This window comes from Equus caballus, chromosome 1, assembly GCF_041296265.1.
Source record: "Equus caballus isolate H_3958 breed thoroughbred chromosome 1, TB-T2T, whole genome shotgun sequence".
Taxonomy (NCBI): Eukaryota; Metazoa; Chordata; class Mammalia; order Perissodactyla; family Equidae; genus Equus; species Equus caballus.
Window position 1 is genome coordinate 30,683,132 of NC_091684.1, and position 25,779 is coordinate 30,708,910.

A 25,779-nucleotide genomic window follows, 5' to 3' on the forward strand; every position below is an offset into this window, starting at 1 on the left:
GACCTGACTTGCAGCTAGCTCAAACAGTCAGCAGCAACTGTTTAACATCACAGCTGCCTGAGCTGGTGGTAACAGTTGGGGCAAATAAGAAGCTGACCAAAACTTAAAAGGAAATGCTGGGGAATAAGACATCCATAGGGAGTTTTCATATCTTCAATATATTCCTAGCAATCTAGAATGTCATACACATGTGTAGGGCTATGCAAATCCCCAAGAAAGACTTGAGAAGGCCCTATTCTCTTACCACTGGCTAACCTTCAGGCTCTGTGCAAACAAGAAACAAAGGCTAAGGCAGAATGGTAAGCTGCCTGCTGGAGTGTTGAAGACATGTCCACCCCCTCCCCACACACAGAGCCACTCAGCAAAGGCTGAGTGACTTATTGGTTTTAAGGACGTAAGGAAATCTCTGCCTAGTCATTAGCTGATCACTAGGCCAACCAAGCAGAGACTTCAGTGGCCACATGTGACAAAGAATACAGACTTAACAGAATTAGTTTAGGAAACTAAACAGGAGGAACAGCAAACCCTGGTGGAGGAGGGAGGGGAGAGAAATCTTATTTCCAGAGTTGTTATATTATTCAAAATGATCATTTTTCAACAAAAAAATATGAGATATACAAAGAAGCAGGAAAGTAGGGGATCACACATGGGAAAAAAGCAGTCAACAGAAACTATACCTGAGGAAGCACAGACATTGGACTCACTGGACAGAACTTTAAATCAGGTATTATAAACATGTCCAAAGAGCAAAATGAAACCACGTCTAAAGATCTAAAGAAAAGTATGAGAATGTGTTCTCTCCAAATAGAGAACATCAGTAAAGATAGAGAAATCGTTTAAAAAGAAGAAAATAGAAATTCTAGAGTTGAAAAGTATAAGTAAAATGAAAAATTCATTAGAAAGGCTCAACAGCAGATTTGCTAAAGAGATTAGGCATGTGACTTGATCCAATTAACCATCTCAGCAGAAATGCTGCCAGCTTGGACTGCAGGGGACGGACATGGGATGAAATGAAGGAACACTGTCAGACTTCTGGGATTCTACAGGCAGGAAATGGGTCAATAGAGCCATCCAGCCATGAACATGTGATACCCTTCAAGAAAGGCGAAAAATCGCCCTGAAGGCAATAAGGGGTTGGCTGCTCCTCAGTTTCAGAGGGTGAGACCACTGCCCAGGGCTGGATGGGATGGGACCACCACTCCAGTGAGCCAGGGGAAGAGAGCATCAAGCCAAAGAGGATTATTAACAAACCTTAAAATCTACTGGAATTTGCCCTGCTTGGTTTTGGACTCACTTGGGATTTGTGATCCCTTTTTTCCTTTTGATTTTTCCCTTTTGGAATGGGAATGTCTATCCTATGACTGTCTCACTACTGTATTTTAGAAGCAGATAACTTATCTGGTTTTACAGGTTCACAGATGGAGAGGAATTTTGCCCCAGAACTCCAAGTCTCACCCACAACTGACTTGGGTGAGTTAGGTGATGAAACTCGGGACTTTAAATTGACATTTAGATGAGATTTTGAACTTAGAGTTGATACTGGAATGATTAAGAATTTGGAGGATGTTGGATGGGGTGAATGCATTTGCATGTGGGAAGGACATGAATTTTGGGGTGTCAGAGGACAGATGTTATAGATTGAATTGTATCCCCCCAAGATTCATATCTTGAAAACCTAATCCCCACTACCTCAGAATGTGACTTCATTTGGAACTAGGGTCATGGCAGATGTAATTAGTTAAGCTAAGATGGAGTCAGACTGAAGTGCAATAGGCCCCTAATTCAATATGTCTGATGTCCTCATAAAAAGGGGAAATTTGGACACAGAAATGCACACAAGGGAGAACACCATGTGAAGATGAAGGCAGAGACTGATGTGTCTACAAGCCAAGAATGCAAAAGATTGCCAGCAAACCACCAGAAGCTAGGAGAAAGTTCTGGAACAGATCCTTCCCTGTCGCCTTCAAAGGAACCAATCCTATCGACACCTTGATTTTGGATTTCTGGCCTCCAGAATTGTGAGACAATAAATTTCTGCTGTTTAAGCCACCCACTTTGTAGTGCTTTGCTTAAGCAGCTAATTAGGAATCCAACGCACAGAGCCAATATCAATCCCGGTCACCTTGCCCTCCTGCCTTTCCCTTCACTCTGCCGCCTCCTGATCTGTACCTCGAGTCCCAGAGCCAACACAACAGCATGCCAGACACTGGGGCTTACGTAACTGCTCAGAAATGACCTGTGAATGTTTACCAGAACAAGGGCTTAAAGAGTTGTTTTTCAAACTGTCCTTTGTACATAAAAGACAAGATTCTTCAAAGGGGCTCCCCACCCATGGGAGTTTATAGCAGAGTCCAGAAACTCAATTCAGAAACAAAATCAGTCCAGACAAATCAGGATAAAATGCTTAGAATTAGCATAAGAAAATTGTCCCAGTCACAATGATGTGGCTGGCGGAGCAGTAACTCAGGGGGATCCAGCATCAGTCTCTGCGACTCTGCCCTTTGCTTGGGACCTTCACTCCCTGGGCAGGTGATTTTTGTTTTCTCCAGGCCAGTCACTGGGGTAAATAAAGGCTGATGGAAAGCTCTGACTCCTTCCTTTCTGGGGTTCCTGGTACCCCTGCCCCACTCTCCTGGGCTGGCTCCCAATCCCTGTTGCCCACACTGTCCTGTTCTTTGTTCTCGTCCTGTCCCTCCAACACTTACAGTTTAGGCTTTTCTTTCCCTCTCTTGTGCTCCCCAGGGCAGTTTTAAACCATCACATGTCCTGACCTCAAGGCGTAAACGTGCCCCCACTTTGCAGGCTCTGTGGCTACTCTCTCTTCTGACTTCTGAAATGCCCCTGAACACTCCAGATCTTGCTTTCTCAGTCCTGCTACCTGAAGCATATACCCAGAACTATACACAGGACTACTGTTGGCAGGTTCTTGGGAAGAACCCCAGGGGACAGGACTCCACTGCTGACTGGAGCTAATCAGTGACCCCAATGGTGGGGATATCAGCTATTCTGTGGTATACTGTAAGACTATGCAACTGCCATGATTTTTTCTGGTTCAAAACACCCATCGGTTTTTGGTGTATTAATCAAGATCCTTTTGGTAGGGCTTATCAAGAATTTAGCAGCACATTATTAGTATCAGCCTATGAAGCTGTCCAGGAAGCGGTTTTAATGCATTTGGGGTAGGTGGGGTAGGATCTGAGACTTGAGTCAAAAGAAGCAGGGCATCCATAAAGGGAAGCCCCTTGTGCCACTCTTGTTTCTTCCACAGGGTTAGTCACCCAAACCTCCAGTCATACCTTCCTAAAGAGTGCCCTTCAACTGCTTGTCAGAGACCAGATGAGCAGGATGAGCTTCAGTTTGGCTCAAGCATAGAGTTCTGTCTACGTTTCTTTACAGAGACACAAACATGGAAAGAACAGATTGTGGATCTTTGGGTAATTCACTTCCAAATCTAGTTTACTGGATAATGAACAGGTCAGGAGGTACATAGTGGTTTTCCACTCCTACCCCTTCCCATACCCAAATTCTATCCTGTTCCAATCCCCCTTACATACCTGTGACCTCTCCTTCAGGATCCGTCTGCTTGACAAACGTCTTCAGATTCTCAGCAAACACTCCTTTCTTGGCCAGCAGAGTGCTGTAGGGTCCCTTCTCCAAGATGGTGCCATTCCCCACAACCACAATCTCATCCATTTGGGGAAGAAAGTGAATGCTATGTGTAACCAAGAGTCGAGTCTGTAAAAATAACAGTAAATTGTGTTGACTACCCTATGTCCACCACCTTCCTTGGTTTACTTTAAAAAAGGAAAAACAGATGCTTCAACTCACTGTAGGGCTTTGCTCAAAGTGTGGTTCTGACCACTTGAGTCTTTTACTTCCTCTTTCCTTCCAAGCACCTCATGCTAAAACCTGACCCTAGGTGTAAGTTGAGACTCCTGTCATCGTGGATATATTCACAGTTATTTTCCTGTAGTGACAATGAGGCTTGCCCTACACACATTCTCCTCCAGCTTCCTGGGTACACAAGAGTTGGACTTAGGAATGTCACTTGAGATCAAGACCTATCAATATAACTGATGTATACAAAACTAACTAAATAACTAGTTAACTAACTGCCCCTTTCACTAACCAGCTAATCAACTAAACTAATAAGAAGTGCCCAGATTCTTTCAGTATGTTAGGGCAAGAAACTTTGTCTTTGGCCCAGGCCATCCCTGGTATGGGAGACTTAGCATCCCTTGTATTCTTGTCTATTTATGAACCACATTAACTATTGCAACAGGAACTCCACTCAAAGAAAGACAAACATTCATGGATCAGCAACGAGGCTCAGATAGGGACCATAGGGCTGAGACAGATAGGCCTCTGGAGAAATGACCCAAGCCCACTGCTATCAAAAGATACTATCAAAAGATAGTATCATTTGAGAAGCAAATGAGACAATGCAATCAAAGTGCGGGTGCATGCCCCACCCCCATGTCTTCAGCACTTTAAATAATTTCTCACCTTGCCTTTCAATAGGCCATTGGGACCCAAGACCTTATTGAAAATATGTTTTCCCACATGAGCATCCACAGCTGACAGGGGGTCATCTAGAATATAGATGTCTGAATTTTGATAGGTAGCTCTGGCCAGGCTGATCCGCTGCTTCTGACCCCCACTAAGATTTATACCCTGAAGAAGAAAATAAATTCTGTTAAGCACTACTCCATAGTCCCACTTTCACAGAGGCTATTAAGGAGGGGTAAGGAAGAGATTTGCTTCAATAAAGTATCAATGGCTTAAAAATCTTACAAGTTCCTTTATTTGTATAAATAATTTTGGTTCAAATAAATTACTTTAAGCCCAATAAATAAAAGTATGCCCAACTTACCACTTTCTATCATATGATTTATTTATTTATTATTTTTGTTGCTTCCTGCCCCATGAGAATGTAGAGCTATACTAGGGCAGATTTTCTCTACTTTGTTCATAGATGTAACTCCAGCACTTAAAACAGTGCCTGGCACATAGTAGGTACTCAATAAATGTATGTTGAATTAATGAACAAAATCCCTCCAGAGTTGTCACTTACTAGTTTTCTAACATCTCAAGATCCTTGTCCCCTAGAGATTGCTATATTCACTTTCAGTAATGGAGAGGGAGGATGAAAACATCCTAAATATTTAGTAATCAGGGATTTCTAAACAAATTATGCTATATACATATAATAGATACAATAAAGTCATTAAAAATCGATTTTTAAGAAAGGCATTTAATAACCTGAGAAAATAATTCATACTAAATTTCTAAGTGTTTGAAGCAGAGTATCAGAACCCTACTCGGGCCCTCACTAATATACAGAAGCAGAGTCAGGACAAGACAGAGTAGGGATGGCACTCTGCCCCTCATCCTTAACCACCAGGTCCAGCACCTCCCAGCCCAACTATTTTTGAAGTCAAGATAAGCGATCTTCCAATCAAAAAACTGCCAAGCGGTGGACTCCAACTCCTACATGTGCACAAAACCTCGAGACGACCACTATACGACCTTCCTGGGCTGGTGGTAGTGAGCAACATCACCACGTTGGATCTACTGGGCAGGCGCTGGGACTGTGACCCCTACGGGGCATGCGAGGACACCACAGGGAAGAGAGAAACAGAATTCCTTTGGAGGAGGAGAATCATGATGCCAGTCTGCTCCCTTCACCCCATAAAAGACTCAGGATGACTCCCTTTGGGGACCCAGCCAGAGAGCGGCTTCTCCTGTGCTGTGTCCCTTGTGCTTAAGCATCAGCCACAATTAAACTTTGTCTGAGACTTTGGTTGGGCTTATTGTCAATTTCTATTATACAGAGAACCTATGAACCTAGGGTCGGTATCAAGGACACCTATGCTCTTGTCCTGCCTCTGCCCCCCTCAATTGTGAGGTCAACCTTGGGCCAGTCACTGGTCACTTAACCACTCAGGTCCTAGCCTCATCATTTTTCCTTTAGATTACCTAATTCTTATATTTGCTTCCAGGTAACAAAATTTGAAATTTCTGAGTTATTTGCACAAAATACTGTGCAAACTCATGTTTTCTGGTATTTGTTCCAAACATGACTACCAAAATTGGTCAGCTATTTTACTCCCATGTACTTCTTCACCATCCTCACTTTTTCTCTTTACTATTTCTTCACCCTTCAAGGTCCCTTGGTGTTCCAATTACCTTCTCTCCAATCTCAGCCCGGTCTCCTCCAGGCAGCACTTCCAAGTCTGGGAGGAGGGCACAGGCCTCCAGAACTTGCTGGTATCTCTTTTCATCGAACTCTGCTCCAAAAAGGATGTTGTCCTTTATGGTGCCATTCTGGATCCAGGACTGCTGTGGGACATAGGCTACAGTGCCCTGTATGGGAAGGATCAGACCATATGACAGCTGTACCTCCAGAAATGCAGGGTTGAAGGAAGGGGTGGCAGGAGGGGAAAGGAACAAATGGAACTTAGATTTGAAGAAATGTATGTCAGACTGACTATCTGATACTAACAAATGTGCCTGTGTTTACTGCACCAACCAGGGAGAAAAATTCAATATCCTATTCACAATTTAAATACTCCTTTTTTTAAGAGAACTACAGGCCAATATCACTGATGAACATAGATGCAAAAATTCTAAACAAAATTTTGGCAACCAGAATTCAGCAATTCATCAAAAGAATCATACATCATGATCAGGTGGGATTCATACCAGGGACACAGGGATGGTTCAACATCCGCAAATCAATCAACATGATACACCACATCAACAAACTGAGGAATAAAAACCATATGATCATCTCAATAGATGCAGAGAAGGCATTTGACAAGATCCAACAGCCATTTATGATAAAAACTCTGAACAAAATGGGCATAGAAGGAAACTACCTCAACATAATAAAGGCCATATACGACAAACCCATAGCCAACATCATACTCAATGGGCAAAAACTGAATGCCATCCCCCTGAAAACAGGAACGAGACAAGGATGCCCTCTATCACCACTCTTATTTAACATAGTACTGGAGGTCCTGGCCAGAGCAATCAGGCAAGAAAAAGGAATAAAAGGAATCCATATAGGGAGGGAAGAAGTGAAACTCTCGCTGTTTGCAGACGACATGATCTTATATATAGAAAACCCCAAAGAATCCATTGGAAAACTGTTAGAAGTAATCAACAACTACAGCAAAGTTGCAGGTTATAAAATCAATTTGCATAAATCAGTAGCATTTCTATACTCCAGTAATGAACCAACAGAAAAAGAACTCAAGAATACAATACCATTCACAATCGCAACAAAAAGAATAAAATACGTTGGGGTAAATTTAACTAAGGAAGTGAAGGACCTATATAATGAAAATTACAAGGCCTTTCTGAGAGAATTGGATGATGACATAAGGAGATGGAAAGACATTCCATGTACATGGATTGGAAGAATAAACATAGTTAAAATGTCTGTTCTACCTAAAGCAATCTACAGATTCAACGCCATCCCAATCAGAATCCCAATGACATTCTTTACAGAATTAGAACAAAGAATCCTAAAATTCATATGGGGCAACAAAAGACCCCGAATTGCTAAAGCAATCCTGAGAAAAAAGAACAAAACGGGAGGCATCACAATCCCTGACTTCAAAACATACTACAAAGCTACAGTAATCAAAACAGCATGGTACTGGTACAAAAACAGGTGCACAGATCAATGGAACAGAATTGGAAGCCCAGAAATAAAACCACACATCTATGGACAGCTTATCTTTGACAAAGGAGCTGAGGGCATACAATGGAGAAAAGAAAGTCTTTTCAACAAATGGTGCTGGGAAAACTGGAAAGCCACATGTAAAAGAATGAAAATTGACCATTCTTTTTCACCATTCACCAAAATAAACTCAAAATGGATCAAAGACCTAAAGGTGAGACCTGAAACCATAAGGCTTCTGGAAGAAAACATAGGCAGTACACTCTTTGACATCAGTATTAAAAGGATCTTTTCGGACACCATGCCTTCTCAGAGAAGGGAAACAATAGAAAGAATAAACAAATGGGACTTCATCAGACTAAAGAGCTTCTTCAAGGCAAATGAAAACAGGATTGAAACAAAAAAACAACCCACTAACTGGGAAAAAATATTTGCAAGTCATATATCTGACAAAGGCTTAATATCCATAATATATAAAGAACTCTCGCAACTCAACAACAAAACATCAAACAACTCAATCAAAAAATGGGCTGGAGACATGAACAGACATTTCTCCAAAGAAGATATACGGATGGCCAATAGGCACATGAAAAGATGCTCATCATCGCTGATCATCAGGGAAATGCAAATCAAAACTACACTAAGATATCACCTTACACCCGTTAGAATGACAAAAATATCTAAAACTAATAGTAACAAATGTTGGAGAGGTTGTGGAGAAAAAGGAATCCTCATACACTGCTGGTGGGAATGCAAACCGGTGCAGCCACTATGGAAAACAGTATGGAGATTCCTCAAAAAATTAAAAATAGAACTACCATACGATCCAGCCATCCCACTACTGGGTATTTATCCAAAGAGCTTGACGTCAGCAATCCCAAAAGTCCTATGCACCCCAATGTTTATTGCAGCACTGTTTACAATAGCCAAGACGTGGAAGCAACCTAAGTGTCCAGCAACAGACGAATGGATAAAGAAGATGTGGTACATATATACAATGGAATACTACTCAGCTGCAAAACAGAACAAAATCATTCCATTTGCAATAACATGGATGGACCTTGAGGGAATTATGTTAAGTGAAATAAGCCAGCTAGAGAAGGATAATCTGTGTATGACTCCACTCATATGAGGAATTTAAAATTATGGACTAAGAACAGATTAGTGGCTACCAGGGGAAAGGTTGGGTCGGGGGTGGGCACAAAGGGTGAAGTGGTGCACCTACAACACGAATGACAAACATTAATGTACAACTGAAATTTCACAAGATTGTAACCTATCAATAACTCAATAAAAAATAAAAAAAAATTTAAAAATTTAAAAAAATAAAAAAAAATACTCCTTTTTTTGACCATCAGTTTCTAGCCTTGATCCTGAAAATTGGAGGATAAATGCACGTGTTGCTTCTGGAACAGGATTTTAGTCAGACCCAAGTGAGTTTACTAGGACCAACAGAGGGCTGACACTGAGAGGGGAAATGGTATAGGCGACATCCTAGGAAGCCAGAACTAAGAGATTGGAGTTAGGGCACCAGGCTGATGCTTGAAGCAGATCAGGTGCAAAGAGAGAGGGAACCTGACAAATGCCTACATTTGAGGATGGACTCAATTATGAGTTAGCAAGAAAAAGCGTCCTAAAAGGAGTTAGGGGTTAAATCTGTAGAGGCTACTCTGCTATACTGCATGTTTATTTAATGCAAATTCACTCATTAGTGATTGGTAAATCAGGGAATAATGTCAGTATAATGTGGAAGAAGTGATGATTCTTAGTTTTTTTCAAGCATTTCAGTGTAAAGCAATCAGGGACAAACTTTCTCATAACTAAAAAGAAAGGCTTTATATATATATACTTATATATATTTAAACATATGAAGATTTTTAGGAAAAAAGCTAAAACTCTATAGACATGCCTCTTTTTGGTGCAAGCAGTGGCTGGTTAAATGATTCTAAGTACCCATAATTTCCTCTAAATTTAGCTCTCTGGGGAAGCTGAGAGTGCTGACAAAGATGCCACGAAAAGATTTCCTCTCTGTTAAAAAAAATCGTAACTCATGAAGATGTCTACAAACTACATCAAATTTTTATATTGGAAGTAAGTACTCTCAAAGACCAAACTCTTAAAAGGGGAGGTGGGAGGCCCAGAACTAATTGTGATGCTGGGTGTAATTGCCAGTGGAGATTTTACAGTGCTACTGTTTTCATTGTTATTCTTGTTATTGTTTTTGTTGATACCCTGGTTACAAAGTTATGTCAGTTTTTAATGATCTGTTCTAACTCTTTCTTCCTAGGTCCTGTTATTTTTATTGCACAATTTTGTAGAATGTGAGGTTTTCAGAAACACAGATATAGCAGAATTGCTTAGACTTTGAAGGAAGACAGCTCTATTCAATAGTTTTCAAATTTTAGTATGCATATGAGCATAACCTGGGGAGCTCATTAAAAGTGCAGATTCATAGAATCTACCCCCAGAGTCTGATTATATCTGGAGGGTGGGGCAAAGAATCTATAGGTTGTGAGTCTACCAGATGCCTCCAAGACCTCACCCACAGCAACACAACAATGGTCATCAGATTCTAGTCTTCAGGGCATTCTCTCAAATGAGAAAGCAGCACTAAGTGTCCCACATTTGAGTGCCAGAAGTCTCTTCTTGGCATTCTCTCTCACCTTGATGGTAATGTGTCCATGGACATTTTCCATTTCTCCCAGCATGGCTGACATCAAGGAGGATTTCCCAGAGCCCACAGTGCCCACCACAGCCACCAACTGGCCTGGCATAATGTCCAGGTTCACGCTGAAAGAGAGTGTATTTGAAAGAGATGAGGGGAGTTATTCCAGAGTAATTCAAGCTACTTCTCAGACTCCATGGGAAGATTGGAAAATTTGTCTTGGATATACAAGACTCCAAAGTGCTTCTTTAATGATCCTTTGTGTGTGTGTGTGCGCGCACCAAATGCGGGTTTCGACAGGAAAATTTATCTTACAACCAACCTGGTACCACTAAACAAGACCCTTGTGGGGGCCTGGAGACCTGAGATCAAGTTCCAACTCTACCACTGCTAAGCTGTGTGATCTTGGACTGTTACTGCCTCTGGACTCTCATTTCTAAACTAATGAGGTTAGACTCGATCAATGTTTCCCAAACTTAGCTATTCAATGAGACTAGCCATTCAAGGGAACCACTTGCTGAAGCACAGATTCCCTTCCCCCTCCCCTGCAGACCTGGCTGTGTCTGCTGGAGGGAGTCCCACATTAGGCTAGTTCCTGGAAACTCTGTGTGCCAGCCCTATTATTTGAGTCCCTAGAACATTAGAAACATCAGGAATTTGTTCACCGTCTTTCTGAACCTGCCCATCAAGTTCACTTCTTCTAGACTTATACTAGCAAATGGGAGCTGTGTCCCATCTCCTCTCTGTAAAGGGAGGCTTTCAGGTTGGGAGGGTTCAGAGGAGGGTCTTCTGGCCTGACACTTCCTGGGGCAAGCTCCAAGTCCATGACAAAGGCTGCAGGAACAGGAGAGAAGGGCAGACAGTCTTGGGTGTAGCCGGAAGATGATAATTTTGTGCTTGGCTGTGAAGAAAGAGCCACCTACGCAGGCTCCTCCTGTACTCTGTGTGTGCTGTGCTCAGTGGATGAGTTGGGTCTGCCATTACATGTAGTGCTTAAGAAACACATTACATGCAGCAGTGTGGCATAAAAGGACCGGCTTAAGGCAGAGGAAGTGGCCTAGAAGGCAGGATGTGGGAACGTGTTGTTTAGATGTAAAACTCCAGATCTGAAATTGAATCTTATTCAGCTCCCATTGTCCACTCTGGGGAAAGAAGCAAGATTCCAATGTTCTTGATGACTATTCTTAAATTAACGAATGAATTTATATTGAGTTCAGCTTCTTGTGTGTATCCTCTACCATACCCAGAGAGCTAGGCCACCTGCCAACCCTGCACCACCTCCATCCACAATCTGGAGAACAAATGTCTTCATGAGTTCTCAGCTGGATGTGTGTAGTCCCATAATAGGAAAGCAGGGTGGCAGATGCAGTTATGGGCAAAGAAGCTCAGGATCTTTGCTGTCAGTGCATCGCTTCAGGGGGTTAGCCTACACTGGTATTTAACTGAACGTGTACACATAGCTCATTTCCCCATATGTTTTATTACATGGAATTTTCAAATAACAGGACTGTTATCGAGAATCCTAAAGAACAGCAGGGTGGAAAGCAGGCAACTCACTCTCGGATTGTGGCTTCCATGTCACGGTCCCAGGTAAAGGAGGCCTCTGAAAACTGCACAGCTTTGTCTGTTAAGAAAAACGCCCCCTCTTTTAGTCGGATGTAGGTCCCTACATCTCTCTGCCCTTTCTCAGCCTTCATATGTCCCTCTCTACTTCTTCCAGCAGATCCTGAGATCACCTTTGTCAGGTGCTGGCTCCTACGCTAAGGGGGCAAACGAAAGCTCCTGGGTGAGACTAGAAGTTGCTTGCATATAAGGTCCTTTTTGATTCAGGAGTCCCAGCCCTGTCGGTAGCAAAGATTCCTGACCTACAGACCCTCTGGGTACATTCTCAGGCCCTCTGTCATCTAGTCTCCTGGTACAAATTCCACCTCCATATGTAAATCCAGCCACTCCCTACCCTGGATTCCAGACCTACTGCTCACTCTGGCGGTGGATGCATCCTCAGTCCTTAAACCTCTAGAACCTGTGTGTTCTTTCACTCCAGCCTACCTTCCAAATTCTACATGCTTAGCTCTACCCTGCTTTCTAGATCCTTTGGAGGATGGCCTGCTTATCCTCAGAATAGCGGGCCCAGCTTTGCTTAGCAATCTGTCTAAGCAATTTGTTCTAAGTGAAAACATAATTTAAAACATTATGCTTATTATGCAAATATAAGTTCAAGAGCAGTCCCTTAGCTGTCCCTTCAGTCAGTTTGCTGCTGCTGAGCCCTTGTCTATCAAAGTTCTGGTGCCAGAAGTTTGGGAAGCAAATCTAAGTTCGTTTACCAAAGTTGGAGTCACGTCGAATGGCAGATGTGTCCAAGTCATCCCCTCCCAAGTACTTCTCTAGCCGATCTACGGAAACACTGGCCTAAAGAAGGACACAAAGGATTGCAGGAATGAAAAATCCAATGACAAACACAAATAGGGAGAGGATTTTGACTTTGTCATCAGCCTTGGATATGGAAGCAGACAGTCAACCTGCTAGGCTTCTTGCCCATAATTTGTCATTTGCCACAGCTGGAGCCTCCCAACACCACCACAGACTCAGCCACACCTCAGCCCTAGGGACCATCCCACTCTGGACAGAGGGAAATTAAGATGGTCTGTTTCAGCCCCTCAGACAACTTGGGTGGTGGGAGGTTAACTCTACTGCTATCTCTCCAGTCTTTCTAGTTCCAGAAACTCTTCTGCCTTTCTCTAAGACAAAACCCTATCTTCTAACTGGTTCTGGCAACGAGGCCCCTGGCATGTTCTTCTTTAACTGAGTCCATGCCTTGATGAGTCATCCAGTGTTCTAACTGAGCCACTATTGGGACCCTCTGTAGAGTAGTTGGCTATGTCACCATAATGACCTTGCCCATCTCCACATAGGCCACACAGGCCGAGCTTAAATTGCAGTTGATCTAAGCTTTGGCAGAGCATACTGTGGTCCTCCTGGAACATGAGAACTTGGGAGGATTTGCAGGAGGTTTTACAAGGACATTTCTCATTTGCCTCCCTACCTTCCAGGGAGGCTGTCACAAGACGGTTTTTCTCATCGTCACCTGGGTTCTGACGAAGTATTGGGCTTTCTGCCTTGCCCTCTCCTTAGAGTGCAACTGCAGGCTGTAAAACTGCTCAGCTGCTGCATGGATCAGCTCCTCAGAAACAGAGTGCCCCACTGCCCCTGATGCATTGTCATCTGGCCCCTTCTGTTTCAGGGTCTTCTTGTGGGACAGGGAATGCAGGGAGCTAACACCTTTGCTGATCTTTCTTTTCCTATCTATGTAATAAACCATTTGAATCTAAAAAGAGTGTGTTGTTTCTTTATCAGTCCAATCTGTCAGGGACAAGGAGGTCTTCTCCTAAACCCTAGTCTTGCCTACAGCCTGAGCTGTCTGAAGGCAGCCACCTCTGCGATGAATGCAGATCACCACACTCCATCATCCTGGTTGCCTCACCAGTCTGCCACCTGTCCTGTGATCTTGCTCTTGAGGTCTGGTACCTGGTCCATCTCAGTGGCTATGCTTGGTGTTCAGGACCCAGACACTCCCTCTGGCCCATCCCCCTGAACTCCAAACTCATTTTCTGACAGCTTGAAACTCCCAAATTGTCTTTGGTTTTACCATCACATGGTTTCATGCAAAGAGAGGGTCTTTTTTCTCCCTTCATGTCATAGTTCCCTAATGCCTAAATACCTCAAGAGCCTTGGGGAAATGTGGGGGAAACTGGACTGGGGAAAGGGCTTAGAAATGTTCCAGGTGCCAGGGCTAATCGTAATAACCTCACTAATGCTTTCACAAAGCATTGTCTCCCTGTGAGGGAGGTGAGATTGGTAGGGTCATCCTCATTTTATAGTCAGATAAACTGGGGCTCAGAGAGCTTGTGGTTTTCCTAAGATCAAACCATTGTTTCCCAGAGACCAAACAAATCTCTCTAATTGGAAATTCACTAGCAGAAGCTATAAATGAGATATGAAAGGCCGATCATTCTGGAATCTAAGGCTTTTAATCAGAGATAATCAGTTAGCAGCAAGAGTTCCTACCTACCTGGAGCATGGAGGAGATTAACATGGGAAGCATGCTCATGGGAAAGCGTAGGATATTGAAGAGGGTGATGGAAGTGAAGGCCTTTTCAGCAGTCAAAATATTATTGCTATCCACCAGGACATAAACAGAAAATGTGGTCACAGACACCTGGAAAAGCAAAGTCATGAGCAATTCATTCCTAAAAGGGCTCAAGCAGCCTTGTGCTAAGTCTCAGGAATACAGCATATCAGAGTTGAAGGAGTCTTAGGGATTATCTCAACCTTCCCACGTTACAGATGAGAAAGCTGAGGCCAGAAGATGAGAAAATATCTTACCTGAGGTCACAAAGCCAATTAATGGCATTGCTAGGACCAGGGCTCAGGTTTTCTAGCTCCTATATCAGTATTCCTTCCTCTATGGACCCACAGAGCCTCCCCAAGAAGACAAGGAGCTCTTCTATGCAAGCCCTTCCTGGATACCACATTCATGCTGAACATCTTAGAAACTTGCTCTGGGTTGCCAGACCACCAAATTGTACACAAGGGTGAAACTAGAGTTGGGAGTATGATGTAGGAATAGCAGCTTGGGGAATTGAGGAGAGGGGCTGGATTTCGAGGTCAGGCCTAGAGGCCCTGGGCAGTCCATCTAGACAGACCTACTTCTTCAGGAAATTGACCCAGCCCACTGACTCCTGTCACTCACCAGGACAGGAGTTAAGTATAAGAGAAATGTCATCACAGACTGCAACTGCCCAAAGGTCAGAAGGTTCCTGAGCTCTTTCTTCCGAAGGTTGTGGACTTGGTCTTTGAAGGAAGGTTCCCAGGCAAAATATTTCAGGATCTAATAGGATAGAAAAGAGCACAGCTTACACTGTTGCCCTGAAAGGACACCAGGTGAGTTTCATCCACCCAGGTTTTAGGATATGCTCCCCAAAATTTGGGAGGTAGAAATCCAGATTATAAAGTATGATTACAGGATGGTAGCTTGTATTTTCTAACAACCTACTATGTACAAAGCATTTTATATACATTATCTTACTTAATCCTTATAACGACATTAGTGTGACTAACTGTCCCGGTTTGCCTGGGACTGTGGGGTTGCCCAGGACACCAGGCTTTCAGTACTAAACCCAGTGAAAATCAGGGAGAGTTAGTCCCCTACTTTTGTAGAATTATTGTATCCATTTTAACAATAAGGAAACAGGCTGAGAGAGGCTAAGTAACTTGTCTCTAATGTTAAAATCCATTAATTCAAAACTACGTATATATATATTAAAAAATAACTTACTGGTCACCTTTGGAAGATGAAATGCGTTATTTTGAAAGCTAGTAAATAGAGGGAAAGAAGCAAGCATTTATCCTGCCTATCTATAATACAAATTTTATTTTAGAGTAACCAACTAGTTGATTGAAGATAATTCTCCTTTATAGAATCCTAGCTAATCAATGTCAAAGGAATAATAGAATTAAAATATCACCCTTTTGCAACTCCTAATGAAAGAATGGATCAAGGCAATGATCATCATGCTAAAACTTTTATGACAGTGATTTTTAACCTTGGCTGCATATTAGAATCACTTAGGGAGCTTTTAAAAAATATGTATGACTGGGCCTCTCCCTGAAGAGTCCAGTTTAAATGGTTTGAAGTAGGACCCAAGACTCAGTGGGTTTTACAAGTTTCCCAGGGGATCAGAATGTGCTACCAGGGCCACAGATCACTGCTCAAGGTGAAAGAATGGCAGGAAACCTAACAAGGGATAAATCAGGCTGACAACTCCTGGACTCTCGTCCACTCAACGTCTCTGATGTTTGGAAGCACACAACACCAGCTGAAGGTATCCTTGCCCCGCCACCCCCACCAAAACAACAACAACAACAACAAAAATCAAACCTAAATCTAATCAAGGCTCTAGATATAACTACCAATTTAGGGGAAATAAGACAACCTGTTTTCTCCAATACGACCAAAAAAGGGGGGAAAGAGGGACTATTATGGATTAAAAGCACTATCAACTAAATGCTATGTGTGACCGTTTTTCAGATTCTTATTCAAAACTAACCAACAGTAGAAGAAAAAAAGACATATATGAGGCAATTGAGGAAGTTTAATAGTACCAAAGAATAATTGTTAATTTTTTTAGATGTGATAATGTTTTCTGGTTATTAAAATGAAGTTCTTCTTTTAGAAACACATACAAAGTATTTACAAAGGAAATGAGAAGATATCCGAGATTTGCTTTAAAATAATCTAGCAGGGCATGAGGTGGGGAGAGCGAGTAGAGATGAAATTAGTTAGGTCATGCTGATAATTATGGGAGCTGTGCAATAAGTCCATGGGGGTTCATTCTATCATTCTTTCTACTTTTGTGCACATTTGCCAATTTCTACAGTAAAATGTAAAGACAAAACAAACCATTTAAGTTAAATAAACAGAAATCAAGGTTTAAAAGAGGGCCTGAGAGGGGTAGTAGGAGAAGAAACAGGAGACCGGGTAGATGAGTCAGGAGGCACATGACACACCACAGGCCCAGGAGCAAGGCCTCTGTGAGGGTTTGTTAAGGGCGAGAACCCACCACTCTTGTCATTGCACACGGAGGACCACCTACACTCGGCTTCTCACCTTGATCCCACTGAGAATCTCATTCATGATCTTTAAACGTTTGTCTTTATTCTTCATATTTTTTACCTGCCGGGAAAAAGTAAAACAAAAACAAAACACACTTCCATGTGAGGGTCCAGACTTGTCTCGGCACTTGCTAGGACAGACACTTGTGGCTGCCGCTTGGTAAGAACTTGAGGGGCGCTGTGATGGGACCCATCTCTCCCACTCTCCTCTCTTTGCTCACTCTGCTCCTGCCACACCCATCTTCTTTCTAATCCTTGAAAATGACAAGCTCATTTCTGCCCACACAGCCTTGGCCTGACTGTGCCCTCTTCCCAGGATGTTTTTCCCGAGGCTTGCCCCTTCATGGTCAGGCTTGTGTTGTTCAGAGCTCAGCTCAAATGTCCCCTCCTCACAGAGGTCTTTCCTGTTTTAATCTAAAACAACCACCCACTCACTTACTATCCCATCACCCTATTTAATTCTCTGCATAGTACTTATCATGACCTGATAGATTTTTTCCTTTTTTTTTGTTTATGACCTGACTCTCCACGAGAGCAAGAGCCTTGTCTAATTTGCTGCTGTGTTCCCAGAAAAGTAGTGTGAAAGAAATATTTTTAAAATAACTATTTGAAACTAAATGAATGCAAAATGAATGAATGAATAAATCGTGCACACCATTGAGTCCTCCCATCCAACCTATGATTTCCCGCAGAGCTAAGGACTGTTCACCTGGAGCCCTGTCATCTGATGGTAGCTGGGTTGATTGCTAAAATTTAGGCTTAATATTTGGGTGACTCATGTGACTGCCCTGCATGGTTGGTTTGTATTGCTATGATGGAAAAACAAGGCCAATAATCAATGTTCAAAGAACAGCCCAGGGGAGCAAGGTAGAAGAGTTATAGGCAGGATCCCTGGGCAGCTCTTCCTTCTCCAGTCAGGCTCTTCCCTCTAACATGAATGAAGATAGAGTACATAAACCCTAAGAGTGGTCCAAAGATGAAAAGGAAAGATAGAGAAAGCCAAGTTCATTTGGGATGGTGGAAAGCCTTCTACCAGCTTTACCTTGCCAAAATTCCCACCAAGAGTTAGAACAGATTAAGCAAAAGACTTTAGAACTTGAAGAAGGTGTGTATATCCCCAAGGGGACTCCGTTTCTTTACCTGAATAGCTCTATTCTTGGTGGCAAGTATCCCATTAAGTGGGATTAGGAGCACCATCACCCCAACACCTGCTAAGACTGAGGGTCCCATCTCTGCCCATAGGAAGTAGATGGATAAGATAATCTGTAGAACAGTTGACCACAGCAAGTGGATGAAATTGGTTACATCCATGAGCTTCTGGGCATCCACAGACATCAGGTTCACTGTTTCTCCAATGGTGTACTGCTTCCTGGTCTGGTTGGATAGAGACAGGGCCTAAAGATAAAGATTGGGATTGGGAGTCATGGACAAGGCCAAAGAAACTGGGGAGTTAAAGGGGAAACTCAGGAAGTGAGAACACAGTAGAAGGATGGGCTCCATGTGCATACAACTTTTCCAAGGAGCTGTGCCTTCTTGCCTCCAAATCTTACAATGTTGTCTCACTCTTGACCACCCTTTTCTGTCATTCCCACCTTCCCCAACCCCACGCTCCCACCCACACTTCTTTGCTCAGAAAACTCCTATTTATCCTTTAGTGTCAGCTCAGATGGAACCTGTTCCGAGAAGACTTTCCTGACTCCCAAGTTTGGGTTAGATACTCCTCCTGCATACTGCCATAACATCCTGTGCTTACCTCTGCCATTACATTCATCACACTGACCTGTAATTGTTTTGTTTTTCTATTTCTCTACTAGACGTAAACTCTGTGAGGACAAGGGCTACATCTGTCCATTTTGCTAGGGTATCACGTGGTTCACAGCAGTGAATCAAATACTGAAGTATGGAAGGAACAGAGGGATGAAGGGAGAAGTCATGTGTTGATTCCAGCCTTGCAGACTTTTGATGTGGGAATGTCATTTGGGGCCAATACCCTTCTGAGGAGGTTGCAACCATTCCCAAGAAGGACAGAGCTCTTAGAATGGAGAGGAAAGTTGCAGGGTTTACAGTTTTGTTTATTGTTTGTTTGTTTAATCCTTATGTTAGAGAGATCAGAAAGCTGACGCCCACGGATCTGTCACTTACAGCACTACCTTACACAAATGCACCCAGCCAAGGGAATTCGGGGGTGGGTAGGCACTGAAAGCAGCCTGCAGGATGCTCACCAAGCCACCATCTGATGTGGGCTACATCTTCCTGGAGGAGGGAGAGCTTTCTAATTCTCACAAAAACAATATATGGGCTCTGAGTGGCCCTAGATATCCACCTGCATCCTCCTCCTAGAAGCTCTACTGCCATCTTAATCCACCAAGACGTTCTTCTTTGGAACATACCAGCACTTGGGGTTGTACAGTAAAAGGAGTGAAATTTCCTAAAATGTTAGGCCACCAAGGTTCTGGGGAAATCAGTCTACTCTTGTGCCTCCCTTTTGGTATAGAAAAACAAAAAAAAAAGTAACATATAATTACCCTTCAAGGTAATCACTATACTTTTCTTTTCTCAATATATCTCAATAAAGTTGAAAAGTCATTCATTTAGTTCCAATTGCCCTCGTCTGGGGGCAGGTCCTGACTATGTGATTGTAGGCATTGAAATGATCTAAACCTTGCTTCTCTGTAAAATAGAGATAATGTGGTTACTTCATAGGGGCTATGAATTGATAATGGATGTGAAAAAGGTTTCATCACATTTCATGAATGAAGCATTGTCTAAACATACGAAATTGGTCAATTTTAAATTCTATTTTAGTAGTGATATTTATTTGAATGCAGGTCCCATTAAGGGCTCTATTTTACAGATTCCTTACGGATTATAACAGTTGCAAAACCCAGAATATATTAAGAAACAATATAGTGAGAATGAATCATCACAATTGCAAAAGTGTAACATTTGTAGAAATGGCTGAGACAGCCTGATAAGTGACCTCATATTCTGTAAAGCAGCAGAAATCCAGTATCTCCACAAGGTGTAAGAAGATTAAAAAATTAATTGGGAGGAAGACAAATTCCAGCGTGAGCACATCTGGGAGTTCAAAGGACTTGCCCAGACTTCTGATCTAAAGACATTTGGATTACCTGTCTGGGTCTCTTGAAGTGTCAACATCTACTTAGGGAAGACAAAGACACATTAGTGTTTTAAGAGAGGAAAGCAAAGGAGAAAACCAGGAAATATAATAGAGAAATCACTATGATGGAGTTCTCTAGTGGTGGGAGAAAAAGAGGAAGAAAAGGCAACTGTTTGATGTTCTGACCTATAAAAAATCCTATCTCCTCACAGATGAATTTTCTCCTCAGGCTTTTAGTCACTGATCGTGACTACTCTATTTTCATTTCTTTCTTTTTATTTATTTATTTATTTAGTGAGGAAGACTGGCCCTGAGCTAACGTCTGTTGCCAATCCTCCTTTTTTTGCTTCAGGAAGATTGTTGCTGAGCTAAGATCTGTGCCAATATCCCTCTATTTTATGTGGGATGCTGCCACAGTGTGGCTTGACAAGTGGTTCCAGGTTCACACCCAGGGTCTGAACCTGCGAATCCCAGGCTGAAGGGGAGCACACGAACTTAACCACAACACCATCAGCCCAGCCCCTTTACTTGGTTGGTTTTTTTTTTAATTGAGACATAATTGACTATTTTATTTTTCTTTCTTTTTTTTTTTTTGAGGAAGATTAGCCCTAAACTAACATCTGCTGCCAACCCTCCGCTTTTTGCTGAGGAAGACTGGCCCTGAGCTAACATCTACACCCATCTTCCTCTACTTTTTTATATGTGGGACGCCTGCCACAGCATGGCTTCCCAAGCGGTGCCATGTCCACACCCGGGATCCAAACTGGCTAACCCCGGGCCGCCAAAGCAGAACGTGCGAACTTAACTGCTTCACCACGGGGCCAGTCCTTGACTATTTCCTTTTCTTAAGAGAGAAAATGAAATTTCACCTTGGTATCTAGGACATAAGGAAAATACAGCTGCTCTGAGAAAGTTAAATGTTAAAAGAAACATATCAGGGAAGATGAGCAAAATCATCTTAAGGAAATGGAAAAGTTCCCAAGTCTGCAGAACTTGTAAACGTTTTTACAAATCAAAAAAAGGAGTCAGGGGTGCCAGCCTGGTGGTGTAATGGTTAGGTTCACACACTCTGCTTCAGCGGCCTTGGGTTCATGGTTTTGGATCCCAGGTGCAGACCTAGCACCGCTTGTCAGGCCACACTGTGGTGGTGTCCCACTTAAAATAGAGGAATATTGGCACAGATGTTGGCTCAATGACAATCTTCCTCTAACAAAAAGAGGAAGATTGGCAATAGATGTTAGCTCAGGGCCGGCCTGGTGACACAGCGGTTAAGTTCATACGTTCTGCTTCTCAGTAGCCTGGGGTTCGCCGGTTCAGATCCCGGGTGCAGACATGGCACTGCTTGGCAAAAGCCATGCTGTGGTAGGCGTCCCACGTATAAAGTAGAGGAAGATGGGCGTGGATGTTGGCTCAGGGCCAGTCTTCCTCAGCAAAAAGAGGAGGATTGGCAGTAGTTAGCTCAGGGCTAATCTTCCTCACACAGACACACACACACACACACACAGAATAGATGTTAGCTCAGGGCCAATCTTCCTCACCAAAAAAAAAATAGAAAAAAAGAAAGGAGTCAGGTAGAGGTGGTGTTAGTCAGCCACTAAAGATTTAGAAAAAGAAGTCCTTAGGCAAATCTGAGACTGGGGAGATGGATCCGTGGCTCATACAGCATTTTAGTCTATGGTGAAATTGTAATGTGAGATGGACACATCAGGTCTTATGAGCCCAGTTTCACTTAGTATTTGGCTTGCAAACTTCTTTTGTAACTATACATTCTTTCCCAAAGAGTTCACACCTTGTTAACAGAGGTAGGAAGAGGGACAGGTGCACAAGCCATCTGAAAGGCAGATCCTGCCCACATTTCCCTGGAGTGCATCCCCACTGCCACACACACCCTATCTCTGTGTACACACTTTTCACATTTTAATTTCCAAAGAAACATCTAGAGAAGGCTGTATGGTTAGTCAAAATCAAGTGTTGAGGTCAGTTATTTCCATCAAGTTTTCCTCAATCTTGGAATAAATTCTCACGTTTACTAAGAGGATTTTCTTTGGTGACGCCTGACATATTCCACTTACCTTCTTGTATATAGAAGCCATGATGGTTGCCCGTATTTTCGTGCCCAGTATGAAACACAGTTGAAAGTAACTCTGAAGGCAGAAAGACTGGACGAGGGCCACAACAAAGAAGAGGACTGCACAGATATATCCAACCCACACATATGTGTCAAGGTCACTTGTGAAGGAGATCAGCAACCTGCCAGAACAAAACCAAGTAAGTGGTGCCCATCAAGCCGTCAAGTGCTCCTCACACTCCTCACGCACAGCCGGCTACCCTCCCCTCCCCTGTAGGTAACAGAGTGACCAGAATTGTCCAACGCTCTTGGAAGACCTGAGCTCCACGGTTGTGCCAGTGTTTTTGCTTTTGCTTGGAGACAACCAGCAAGAACTTAGGGTTGATGACCCATGGCTGTGTGAAGGGACAATGAATGCCCCACAGAGCTGCCACAGCAATGCTTCGGCCCTGCTTCCCCTACCCCTTCCCCTACCCCCTAGTAAAAGAGGCTGTGTGGGACAAGTTGATTTGTTCCTGGACAATGCAAGCCTGAAAAGGAATTAGGACATGTATCCAGCAAGAGTTCGAAGGGCTTCCCCCGGAGGATAGTCATTCCACAGATCCCGGCAGACTGTGAAGTCTTGTGATGATTAACCTGAGCCTCCTATTGAAGGCTGTGACTGTGGAGTGAAGAAGTCACAAGATACACTAGGTACAAGGCTCTTCTGGGGTATGCTGTCCACCTCTTGGACATGGCTCAGCTCACAGAAGTTCTGTTTAACAAGAAAGGGCCCCTAACAAGTATCTGGCTTCCTGTGAGGGGAGGGATGTGGAAAAGAGGGAGGCTAAAGGATACAGCATCTTAGATCTTGAAAATTGACTTGTGCTTTTCACAAACACAATGCTGTAAGGTGGAAGAAAATTATGAGCATTTAAAAAAATGAGAAGTTAATGATAAGCTCCTTCCTGCATAAAGAAGGGGCAAAAGGGAGAGTGGCAGAGGAGGCCCTGAAAGGACAACCCAAGGCCCGGGGACTCACTTCTGCAGCTGAGGATTCACAAACGTGAGGATGTCATACACCAGCTTCAGCAGGAACGATTTCAGGAGTATGCCGTGGAAAGTTTTGAAGAGGGCCATGACCAACCAGGACTTGGGATAATCTTCTTTGGTCCCAGACTTCTTTTTTTTCTTTTTAGCTTCTTCCTAGGTGTAAAACCAAACAACAACAGTGCCCACAGAGCTGTGTAGTTTAAGACTGTCCTGCACTGAACAGCTCCAGAGTGTTAACTTCCTTGAGCCCTACTGGCTTCTTTGTACAGGATTTGGTCCTCTCCTCACTGCTTGGTCACCATCCACCCTTTTAGCTGCCATCACTGTTCCCCTTCCCCCTCCTAATTGATACTTATAATCTATTTTGGATTAGGAAAACAGGCAACTAAGCTGGTGAGAATAGCACGTAATAATAAAGAACAGACTCTGATTGGGGGTCTGAGGGGTAAGCCTGAGAGTGAAGGGCGTGGACATGATAATATATATATTTTGGATGTTTTGAAGCCTTTTCATTCTTTTCTTGCTTGTGGTTGTTATGGGATATTCTGGGTTGAATTGTGTCCCCACAAAAGATACATTGAAGTCCTGGCCCCCACTACCTTAGAATGTGCCATTATTTAGAAATAGGGCCTCCGCAGATGTAATCAGGTTAGGATAAGGTCATTAGGATGGGCCCTACTCTAATATGACTGATGTCCTTATAAGAAGAGAAGAGGCATAGGCAGAGAGAAAATGACCATGTGATGACAGAGGCAGAGATTGGAGTGATGCATCCACTAGCCAAGGAATGCTGGCAAAAACCAGAAGGTAAAAGAGGAAAGTGTTTCTCTTCTACAGGTTTCGGAGGGAGCACAGCCCTGCCAATGCTTTGATTTGAGACTTCTGGCCTCCTGAGCTGTGAGACACTAAATTTCTGTTGTTTTAACCTATGCAGTTTGTGGTACTTTGTTTCAGCAGCCCTGGGAATCTAATACATGGGGCCTTACCACTCACTCACCAGCCTTCTCCTTTGCCTGTGTTTTGGCCTCCTCATTACATTCTCCAGAGTCCCACCAAGCCCCAAATTCCAGCTTCCCAGCCTCAGTTTCCAGGTTTTTCTACCAGTGACATCCTCTTGTAATTTCTCCCACTGAGGTCCCATCTGATCCTTCTCTCCCGCCTGGACAACTACCCCAACCTGCCTCCTGGCTTCCACACTTGCCCCTCAACCATCCATTCTCCCAGCAATGGCCCACGTAGGCTTTGAAAAATATAAATCTGATCTCATTATTCCTCTGCTTAAAATTTCCCGTTGGTTTTTCATCAGACTTAAAATAAAATCCAGACTTCTTACCATGGTCCACAACGATCTACACTGCTTAATCCTATCCACTTCCCTGAGCTCACCTCACCCCACTCTCAGCCTCTCTCTCCATGCTCCCGAACCTTCTTTCAGTTCTCGAAATGAGCCAAACATGTTCCTCTCTCAGCCTGGCCCTCCTGCTCCCTCTGACTGGAATACACTTCCTTCTGATGGTCCCTCAGGTAGACTCTTCTAATCGATTGGATCTCTACTCAAATGGCACCTCCTCTGAGAAACCTCTCCTATTACCTTAAAGCAGCACTTCACTCCAAATACATTAACATGTTTTATTTTCTTAATAGCACTTATTACTCTCAAAGAGTAACATCAGTATTGGTTTATTGTTTATTTTCTAGCTTTCTAAAGATGAGGACTCTTTCAGGTTTTTCCTTGTACCCTGTGACCAGAATAGTTTCTGACACACAGTGATACTCAATAAATATTTTTGAGTGAATAAAATAAATGGATTAGCTGCTAATGCTAAATCCCACCCAGGTACAAATTTAGTAATGCTAAGGTATTATTTTATTTTATTTTTCTATGTTTAAAGATATTTTATTATAGAAAATCTCAAATACACCCAAAAGGAGAGAGAATAGTACATTATACCCCTATGTACCAATCCCTAAGGTGGGATTAATATTATGAATACTACTAATAATATAAAATGCACTACAAAGTATAAAGTGCTGTCAAAATGTAAGGACAGAAACACCATGACACTGATGCCCTTTTGCCTGAGACACACAGCACATTCACACAGACACTCATGGGAAAGTTACCAGGACAAGGACATCTTGGCTTTGACTCTGATTCTTGTTCAAGCTATGCAGCCTGGTTCCAGAGTTTCTCTTGGAGTTCTTCTGCTGCCGTCTCTGGAATGCCCGCCTGGCCTTCTGCAGCTCTCCTGTCATGTACACTTCAAAACTGCTGGTTAGTGTCTTGGTTTTAACATCTTCATCAAGATCCCAGACATCTTCAAGTGACAGAGGGTGCCTGTAGCCTTTCAGAACAGTGCTGGAACAAGAGTGATCCACAGGGTGAGACCCTACAGGCTGGGTCAGAGGCTGTCTCCTTGCTGCCTCAATCAAAACCCATCCAGTTCTGGGATGGAAGGACAGAAGGAGGTGACTTCTCCCTTGCCCCACTATGCCATCTCATGATCTTCTGAACTTGAAAGAGGAGT

The 25,779-nt window shown here is 43.1% G+C and overlaps 1 protein-coding gene across 4 annotated transcripts in view; it reads right to left on the reverse strand.

Moving 5' to 3' along the window:
* ABCC2 (ATP binding cassette subfamily C member 2) overlaps window positions 1–25,779 on the reverse strand; it is a 57,470-nt gene that overhangs the window by 17,784 nt on the left and 13,907 nt on the right. For all 4 annotated transcript variants that reach the window (XM_070223011.1, XM_070223003.1, XM_070223013.1 and 1 more), the window contains 13 exons: window positions 25,376–25,610; window positions 23,241–23,404; window positions 22,224–22,401; window positions 18,171–18,425; window positions 17,026–17,091; window positions 15,109–15,246; window positions 14,428–14,574; window positions 12,683–12,767; window positions 11,916–11,982; window positions 10,357–10,483; window positions 6,190–6,366; window positions 4,507–4,674; window positions 3,555–3,735 (listed from right to left, as the gene is read on the reverse strand). In XM_070223011.1, the coding sequence (XP_070079112.1) occupies window positions 3,555–3,735; window positions 4,507–4,674; window positions 6,190–6,366; window positions 10,357–10,483; window positions 11,916–11,982; window positions 12,683–12,767; window positions 14,428–14,574; window positions 15,109–15,246; window positions 17,026–17,091; window positions 18,171–18,425; window positions 22,224–22,401; window positions 23,241–23,404; window positions 25,376–25,507 (1,885 nt within the window). In that variant the 5' untranslated portion in view covers window positions 25,508–25,610. The remainder of the gene's footprint in view (window positions 1–3,554; window positions 3,736–4,506; window positions 4,675–6,189; window positions 6,367–10,356; window positions 10,484–11,915; window positions 11,983–12,682; window positions 12,768–14,427; window positions 14,575–15,108; window positions 15,247–17,025; window positions 17,092–18,170; window positions 18,426–22,223; window positions 22,402–23,240; window positions 23,405–25,375; window positions 25,611–25,779) is intronic.